The sequence below is a fragment of the Populus nigra genome, chromosome 13, assembly GCF_951802175.1.
Source record: "Populus nigra chromosome 13, ddPopNigr1.1, whole genome shotgun sequence".
In the NCBI taxonomy this organism is placed as follows: Eukaryota; Viridiplantae; Streptophyta; class Magnoliopsida; order Malpighiales; family Salicaceae; genus Populus; species Populus nigra.
The window spans coordinates 3,318,547-3,328,573 of NC_084864.1; the positions used below are offsets into that span (position 1 = coordinate 3,318,547).

General features: G+C 30.9%; 1 protein-coding gene across 1 annotated transcript; it reads right to left on the reverse strand.

Annotated features, from left to right (window-relative positions):
• Positions 1-443: 443 nt before the first annotated feature.
• Positions 444-5,739, reverse strand: LOC133671132 (linoleate 13S-lipoxygenase 2-1, chloroplastic-like). The gene is made up of 9 exons (XM_062091781.1): positions 5,350-5,739; positions 4,802-5,070; positions 3,660-3,897; positions 2,729-3,049; positions 2,527-2,612; positions 2,255-2,365; positions 1,862-2,163; positions 1,458-1,724; positions 444-1,328 (listed from the first exon to the last, which is right to left on the reverse strand). Exons 1-9 carry the CDS (start codon positions 5,690-5,692, stop codon positions 569-571), a joined length of 2,697 nt encoding a protein of 898 aa, XP_061947765.1. The 5' UTR covers positions 5,693-5,739; the 3' UTR covers positions 444-568.
• Positions 5,740-10,027: the final 4,288 nt, after the last annotated feature.

Here is a 10,027-nt window from a genome sequence, read left to right on the forward strand (position 1 = left end):
GAAAGGAAATAATGTTCAATCATAGGGTATCTCTCAGTCAATGGGTGAGGCTGGGTTTACACCAAGGTACTCTTTTTATAATGTTTGCATATATGTGTTTATACAATGTTTAAAATGTTCAAAACTCATCAAGAATATGATAGAAATTATTTTAGTAAATCCTCTAAAAAAAATACCATTAAAAACAGAATTATTTTCACTAATATGTTTTTTTTCCTTGTTATCTAATCAAAAGTTAATTGTTATTATATGATATGAAAAGAAAATTAAGAGAATTACAGGTAGCTCCCCTCTAGTCCACAAATCCTGAAATATTTCTGGCTATAAGATCAATAAACGGGATATTCTCAATTATTCTATGGGAAGGATATCGATCAATTACCTACAACCCTGTAAATCCAATGTTGGTCTACTAAAGCTAATCGATTAAATTCCTTCGTTAAATCTACTAGGATTGCTTTCAATTGCTGATCTTTTAGGCAAATGCAAGAAGAAACAACTTAGCGCAACATTATTCCACCATAGTTTTTTATTTTTTTTTTCACATACCAATACAAGTTTTCAAACTTCAGATAGAGATGCTGTAAGGAACTCCTTTTCCTGTAACTCCAGGGTCAGAGAATGGCTTCAAAAGCTCATAAGGCACAACGCCTACTCCATTTCTATTCTTCAATTTAATGTCAGCATTCCTTTCATCAATAATTCCTTCAAACTCCTTCAACCTCCCATTGAACTTTACGAAAGCCGCATTTATAGCCGGTTCCTCTGTCCATGATGGCTCTATTTGCTGCCCAAGATACTCCTCATCGGGAGAATGATTTGATAACACATCCAATATAGCCATCACTGTTGTTGCCTGAATTTGTGAAGGGAATGTTGTCAATAGTATCACTTCAGGTTTCTCCCAAAATAGTTTCAGCAACTCATCGTTCGGGTCTTCGGTTGGCATATTCATCCTAGTAGTTGTAGGCCTATTTGGAAAGTATCCTGCATATGTATATTGTCCGAAATTCACTGCGGCATGATGACCGGAGGCTATCCATATGATAGTTGTCATGGTTTCAATAAGGTCCTGATGTGTTTTAAGCACAGGCCACCAGGGTTCATCTTTCTTGTCAGCGTGACCTACCGTTCGAACTTCTGTCCACCATGCTTGGAGCTCATTATCAGACACAATGAGACTTGAGTCTGGATAGTAGTGTTTGACATAGTCACTAACCCACTCTTTGATGATATCCCATAAAACCAAACCATCATTGGCATATGGATAGTCTTCCACCATCAATTTCAATCCATGTGGAGCAGATGGATCTTCCACAGCCATTCCCCTATCAATTATCAGAATCAGAAAGAAAATGTTTTAACTAGCAGCCGCTTCAAAAGGCTTATTAATTATGACTAGCAGCATCTAAGTTTGGTAGAATGATAGGCTAGCGCTAAGGATCGATCAAACATACCTGTTTATTAGATCCTTGGGCAGCGCCTCGTAGTCAAACCGCCATTCTTGATCATAGACAACAGAGCTTAATTCCATAGAATACTTGCCAGGAAAGAATGACGTCTCTATAATCCCTTTTGCATTAATTAGATATTGTCGAGCTAGAGCATTGATCTCCATTGTGTACCGGAAATGCGGGTGCAAGAGTCTGTAGATTGGATGCATTTCACTAAGTTGGCGATTGGCCGCGATAATGTATGGTTCTGTGCAGCAATGTGTTCTTAGCCTGCAAAATATAAAATATGATACATGTTTGTAAATCGATTCAAATCCTATTTTTTTCATCGCAATTTGGAACAAACCGAAAATTTTTGTACATTAATGCAAGGCGGCTGCTAACTCAAGCGCAAGGAAAGTGCATACCAGTGACTAATAAGTTGGTGATAGCCAGACTCATGTGCAAGGACATGAGCTTTGGCAAGCCTCCAAAGCCAAACACCCGTGGAATGCCAAGCTGGTCTAAACACTTGCTTCCATTGCGGCTTACCATCCATCGGTGGTCGAGTGAGCTCAATAGCTAGTGGTCTCAATGTTCCTTCATGGGTTAAGAAGAACAATGTCTGTGACCCGTATAATGTCGTGCCTTTCAGCTCTCTTATTTTGCTTACAAAAGGTAGGAATAAATCATGGTAGTCAAGGATGAAAAGCTTCTGATCTTTTACTGCCTACGTTCATCAATGCACCGAATTTAGTTTGTTAAGAGGAAAATCAAGATGAGTTTCAATACCGTTATTCAATCGGTTTTCTACTTCATACCTGTCCACATGTCATGAACCCTTTGATTTCTTGCTCAACCATTTCTGTAGTGATTGCTGATTCTTGGGGACCATAGATTTCAGGGTCTAGTTTACTCCTTAATGGCCATTCCTGCATGATTTAATGCAATACTTTCATCAAGAAAAGAGTAATGTTTCAGCATCGTTAGTTTTAATATTACCAACATGTGTGAACAATTGATTCATTTCTTGATGAACCGCATGAACCTGGACTGGTTTTTCCTTTCTTATTAATGGACAAAAATACTATACCGTGACCATTTTGATGCTACAAGGGTTGAGACCAGAAAGAGTCTGTCTAGCAAATTCTTCATCCCTAAACCAAAAAAATCTGTCTCCTGAAACACAAAAACTCTTAAAATGAGAAAATGATAGATATCTTTTCATTTATGATTGAATTATTAATTTCCCATGTCGAATCCAGTTCTTATTATAGGTATAAAAAATATCTTACTCTCCATGGTATCAGGAGTCTCAAATTTCAAGACATCTTTAGTTCCATCAGTAATGGCCCTGAAAAGGTTAGGCAGAAGATCTTTCCAAAACCCCTGTTTCTTAAGGGGAGGCAAATTGATTCCTTCATTGAATAGTGCATCAATGGAACTGAAGAATGGGAATCCAAGTTCACTGTCAACAATAGCGGTTGATAGAGAAGGAACTAGGGCATGCAATACTGATTTGAGAGTCTTGGCCGAAAACGTGCCCATCTTTATTTCTGAGAATTCTTCATCTCGAGGCACGTAGAAGCTGCTACTCCTTGTCTCCGTAAGTGGATCTATCAGCACAATTGTTTCCAAATGGTTAGAATCAATGAAGGATAAAATTAATTTCCATGATTTAGTTGATAGGTATAGATTAACAGTTATATATTTGACAATTTCTTTTAATGGATAGGTTTAAGTTTAGTAATTCTAGTTTATTTGATTATTATATAATGAAAGAAGGATTATTTCCATTACGTAGATTAAGATAAGCCTTTCAAGAAAAAAGAAAAAAAACATTTTCTTTGCTGGTTTATGAAAGCAAAGTTATTAAATCTATATTATTTAAAGCCTGGATTACGAATTAGACAAGTTTACTAAGATTAATTCAAAAAATTAAAATATTTTTATTTATATTTTAAAAAAAACGATGTTTTGAATTTTTTTAAAAATTAAATTAGATTTTGATATGATTTTATTGAATACTAGATTGACCTGATGATGATTTTTCATCATATTTATTTTAAAATCAAACTTAAATGTTAATTTGTAAAACTGGGTTTAACAACCTGGGATGAAAGGATCATAATATTGTATCTGTTTTTTTGAAACAAACAACATTGGACTTTGACTCGAACACAATCCAACACTACTATTTTTTTCATTATTTTTCTGCATTTTTACCTGACTCGGTCCGTGGTCGGCCAGTACGGCAACGCCTAGGGTACGGGTGCTCTTTGCCACCTAGCACCGGCCTTGCTGTCTCTGGATCGCTATCAGGATTTCCAAGATCATTGTACACGTCATAGTCATAGATCCTTTCACCTTTCTTTCGTTCTCCGTTGTCATTGCCTCGTAAAGTTTCAAGTTCTTCCTCTCTCAGTTTTGTCAATCCATTTGGTGTTTCTGATGGCAAGTATGACTATTCCATGAAACACAAAAATCAATTCATATAAAAAATTCCGTTATGTGGGATATTTTACAAGATTAAAATACCATCTTTTTATTTTTAATATTAGTATATTAAAACAATAAAATAAGTTTATTTAAAAAAATATCTAATTTATATATATTTATATGAGTCAATATTATTTTTTTATTTTTACCATATCCATATGATCCATGACCTGAAAACTTCACATGGTAATATTGACATTATCGTGAGAAAAAAATATATAAATCATGAACGTTGAGTTAAAGCATATAAAGTATACATGTCAGCTCCTCCGATGGATTATATCCTGTGATTTTATCACATGAAATCTTTTGTATTGTTTTTGTAGTTATTCACTCTTTCAACAAAACGTTTAATGTAAATTTAAATTTTTTTCTATAATTTTCCTTAATTTATTCTTATTTTATATTATTAGTGTGATAAAGATGAAATTTTCAGAACATTCGAACTGACAAAATGGAATTGGATCAGCCCACACATAACATCCACAAATGCCACCAAAACATTTTTAAGAAAAAAAATTGTACATGAAGTAACATATATATATATATATATTAAGAAAAATAATTATCCAACATGATAGTTGATTAATAATAACATCAAATTAAAAAAAAAACTCGGATCACATGAGAGTAAATAACTATTAAAAAATAATATAAATCATATTTTAGATATCACCTACTACTTTTAGGCTTTTAAACTGAAATAGTTTTTTATCATTATTTTTTGATATGATATTAGAGTTTTCATTTAAAAAAATATATTAAAGAAAGATATAAATAATATCTTACAACTTCATCTCATAATTTAAATTTTTAAATTAAAATAATTATTTGATGATAACAAATCTTATTATCAGAAAGTAACTAACCTTGTTAGTGAAAAAGAGTCTCTTCTTTTTATTGTCAAACTTCGAATGGATCCATGAATCACAAGTCACATGAACTGGTCCAGTAGGGAAGCCATCAAAGACAACATCATGAAGGTACATCTCTTTATGGTGCTCATTTTCAACAAAAATGGCACCAATCTCTCCAAAATCTGGTGGAACCACAAAATCCGCTTCATACTTGATATCCTCTCCTTCATGATCTATCTTGTATGCGTACTTTCGAATTGAGGGCTTCTCTAATCCCGTCTCTAGAGAAATTGAAAAAAAAAAGGTTGGAATTTAGACATGGAATCAACTTTTTTCCTTTTTTTAGGTGGGTACGTACAGCTTTTTTACTTACACAAATTTGTTCTTACTTCAATCATTCAAATATATATATAAATATATTTGCAAACAAGGAATATATGTTAATTTTTTTCAATAAATAAATCATTCGATAAGAACTTAAAAAGTTGTTTCTTGCACTTGTAAAGAAAAAAGAAATATAAAATACTTGGAACACAGGTCTTTCAAGAAGCACTGCTTACTTGGGTCAAGCTCAGCACTAACAAGCTCCAAGAGGAGTGTTTTGCCAAACAGGTCTTTAAAATCATCAAGTCCTCGTTCTATCCCTATTTCTGTCCAAAAATCAGCAACTGTTTGTTTCACAGTCACCACAGCCTTAACATCTGTGGACTGCTGTGTGACACTAGCTATAGATTTAATGCTTCCATGCTTATAGCCAACACGAACTTTTTTGTTTGCTTTAGTGGACAAGGACCTTGAATACACAGGAAAAGAAGCATGACCACTGCCATGGATGAATGGTTTAGGTAGTAGAAAAGGGATTTTTGTTGAAAGGTGTGACTGGTGAAGCTGTGGCTTCAACATTGTTGCTAATAGGAGAGGAGATACTTAGGTTTAACGAGGAGTTTGTTGTATGAAAATCTGTAGTGAGCAAGCTATGATATATAGAACTAGAGAGAGAGAGAGAGAGAGAGAGAGAGAGAGAGAGGAACATATTTTTCATATTGTCTATAATTCATGCATGTGATACATAAATTATTGGCATGCAAGATAAATAAATTTGTTTGCATGTTATCATAACATCATTTACATGTTCAAATTCAAAGAAAATTGTCAAAAATAAATTTCTGATGAAAGAGTGGATATATATGATTTGTTTAATAAACGTGTGAAAATTAATAAATCTGACTTTTCAAATCCAATTCCAAATACAGATACTATCAAGTTATATTGTTTGAATTATTTTTTTAGTGGATGTGACATGAAAAAAAGATGTGGATATTTAGGTAAAAATAGAGATAAAATTACCTAGATGTAAAAAAAAAAAACCTAGACGCCATATATATATATATATATATGGAGAAGCCTGTAATATGAAGAAGAAATCTCTCCCTTAGTAATTATTGTGTTATGACCATGTTAAATTATACATGCGTTTATATTTTCTGACACTATAAATACATTACCCAAAGCAGTAGGGAAGCTAGACTAGCTGGTTGGAGAAACATAAAAAAGGGAAACTTATGCAGAAAAAAGAAAAAACTTACCAAAGCTAGTTCATGACAAATAATCTTCTCAATTCAATAACTTGAATTGTTAGGTGAGGTTTCAGAATACGATTTATATTATTTTCTAATACATCCCCTTAAGTGAAAACCATTTGAACTTGAAATTTACAGAGACCCATATTACCTTATACTTAATTTTTATCAAATAAATTAATAGGGATGGTGAGATTTAAACTCGTAACTGCTTGGTCATTAAAGTTTTGATATCATATCAAAGAATTATCTCAACCCAATAACTTAAATTTTTAAATGAAATTCTAAAATATAATTTATATTATTTTCTAACGGTTAGTCGGTTGCACCAATTGAGTGCTTCATCATTCTCAATTGCTAATAACGATTTATAATCGAACTACTAAGAAACAACTATAATTCCACTAAATTGATTTTCTTTTTCCATATGATGCCCCCCACAAAAATAAAAAAAATTGCATATCTGGAGAGAATTGGGTATATTGTTTCCATCAAAGTACATGGTATTTCTTTTTCTATATATGCTGATACGTAAAAAGTTATGATTGTCCCGAATAAAGATGCAGATCTGACTATTAATTAAAGGTTCATACACGTTGTGAGCACACCAAAAAAATCAATTCTTATAATTTTGTTTATCTTTTAAATAAATTTTATTACACAGAATTTGTGTGTACAAGAACCTTATATATAATTAATAGCTTAGCTTTAATACAAGAACCTTATATATAATTAATTAATATATATTGTCATCAATATTCTATATAGATTTCATATAAGTAATGGATGATTGTTTATGGATGTATCGAAATTCACCTCAAAGAGTTGCATATAATGAATTATTGTAATTGGGTTGATGGTTTTATTAATTACATATTATCTAATCTAAAAAATATTAGTGGGGGCGATATTAAATGACCATGTAAAAAGTGTAAAAATAAAAAGTTTCTCGATTAAGATATCGTAATAATGCATCTTCTACAAAAAACATTAATTGAGAAATTCATGTGTTGGTTTGCACAAAAAAAACCATATGTTCCTTACGTGACCATGGTAGAAAAGATGGTTGGGTCAACTTTTAATTTTAGCAACGTGCATGGAGTTGTAGATGACAATAGTAATCCTTATAAAAATATAGTAATGGATGTGATGAGAATGAATCAAGGTTATGTAGGTGAATGTCTAGTCATAGATGAAAAGCCAAATGCAGATGCGGCAAGTTTTTTTATCTATCAAAAGACTCTGACGAACAATTATGGGATGAGTGCACAAATTATAGTAAACTATCAGTCGTTGCACAAGTGTTCACCATTAAATTAGATCATGGGTTGAGTGAGTTCAGTTACGATATAATTGTTAAATGAACGAGAAGTATTTCACTTGAAAGGAATGGTTGAAAGAGAACTTTTATACTGTTAAATCCATGATAAAACTCATTGGCCTATGATATTAGAAAATTGATATGTGTCCAAACTTCTTCATGTTGTAATACTTTGAAAATATAGAGTTGACCGAGTGCAGAATATATGGGCATGCTTGTTATAAACCCAGAATTAGTGGGGGGAAGGACTTTTGGTGCACATAAAAAAAACTTAGATACTTCTCCTTCTTTAAGATACTACAAAGGTTATTCATGTTTTTAATGACTGCTGAGCACATGACATGACATCATTCACATGATATAGTGGATGGAGTTATGGTGTACCTATTTGATGGTAAAGTCTAAAAATATTTTAACAGGGAGCATCTTCAGTTTTCAATAGAATCAAGGAACATGAGTTTTGAGTTATATATAAACGGATTTAATCCATTCAATTCATTTGTTTCTCCTTATTCTTGTTGTTCGATGATATTCATGATTTACAACTTACCACCAAGGATATGTATGAGACCAAAGTTCATATTTTTATCTACAGTCATATCAGGTTTTAATATTCTAGGTTAAAATATAGAAGTTTATCTTCTATTAGTGATTGATGAGTTGAAGTAATTATAGAGATCTGAGACTTTGACTTAGGATGTCTCGAGAAAACAAATTTTTCATTTGAAAAAGTTTTGATGTGAACTATTAATGATTTTCTTAACATGACATCATTTATACGATGTAACAGATGGAATTATAGTGTACCTATTCAATGGTAAAGCCTTGAAACATTTTAATATAGAGCATCCTTAATTTTCAATGAAATTAAGAAACATGCGTACAACTTTTAATTTTTCAATTTTTTTTCTTTTTTTCCTTTTCTTTTAAAATTTGATTTTTTATATCTTTTACAGTGAACTAACCAGTCTCTATGGATCGACTTGATAATCAAGGAGATTTGCTTCTTCATTTTTATTTTTTTTAATTCGAAGTTTGATATGATTAGTTTTTCTAGACGCACCAAATTTGTAATATAGTTCACATAATATATTTAATCTTGATTGATAAACAAACTAATACATGTATATATAAAAATAAATAAATTTAATCTCAATTCTTCAAAATAGGTTAAAGAAAATAAATTTATCGTAACACCGTGGTATATTATAAATATGCCTGGGGACTGCACAAATAATGGAGCTATTGCAAAGGGGCATTTATATTTTGGGATGTCAAGTCAGGCATGTAGAAGGTACTTTCATTCACATGCATCATCCCAGATAAGACATTATCATGATCAATAATAAATTAATAATTGAACGGAAGCCAGTCAATATGATAGAAAATATACACGTCATTCAAGGAGGATCACTCTTTTTTTCCCTTCATTTTCTTTTGATTGATTGATTCATCTCATATATTGTTACATTTTATTAATCACCATCAATTGTGATTAGTTAATCTTCAATTTTCTTTTTATTAAATAGTGAGAATCTAATCAGTTTCTTAATTTATAATTTGATTGATTTAATCAAAAATTTATAATTTTTTTATTCAAAATAATTTTGTTTAAATATTTTCATTAAAAATAAATTAATCTAGATTATCTTAAATATTGTTACATTGTATTAATCACCATCAATTGTGATTAGTTAATCTTTAATTTCCTTTTTATTATTATAAAAAATTGCAAGAATCTAATCAGTTTTTTTAATTTATAATTTGATTGATTTAATAAAAAATTTATTATTTTTTATTCAAAATAATTTCGTTTAAATATTTTTATTAAAGATAAATTAATCTAGATGATCTTAAATAATTTAAAACCCTGGCTTTACGGTTTAATAACTATAAGTTTTTACATTGAACGAAAGAAAATGCAAAAATCATTGAAATGGGTCATCAATCAGTATCCCAGAGATGGGGCTAGCTGGTTGATGACGGTGTCTTGTCGTTGAAAATAATGCAATGAAATTATTCCTTATGAAAAATGATTAATTGAAAATGTTTATACACGTGTAGCTAGAATCTACCACAAAAGTGAACCGGCAAAATAGCACATTCACATGAAATTTACAGTGGGGCAATATTAATTTTTTTTAAAATATAAAAAAACTAAAAGTATAAAAAATATTTTAATAATATTATTAAATCTAAGCAAGTGAGTTAATTTTTAAATAATTTAATGTTTTTTGTATTAATAACATTTTTACAATAGATTTTAATCATAGGATTTAGTTTCGGTACTCGAACCTATTTTGACAAAAAAATACGAAGTTTAAGTAAAAATTGAAG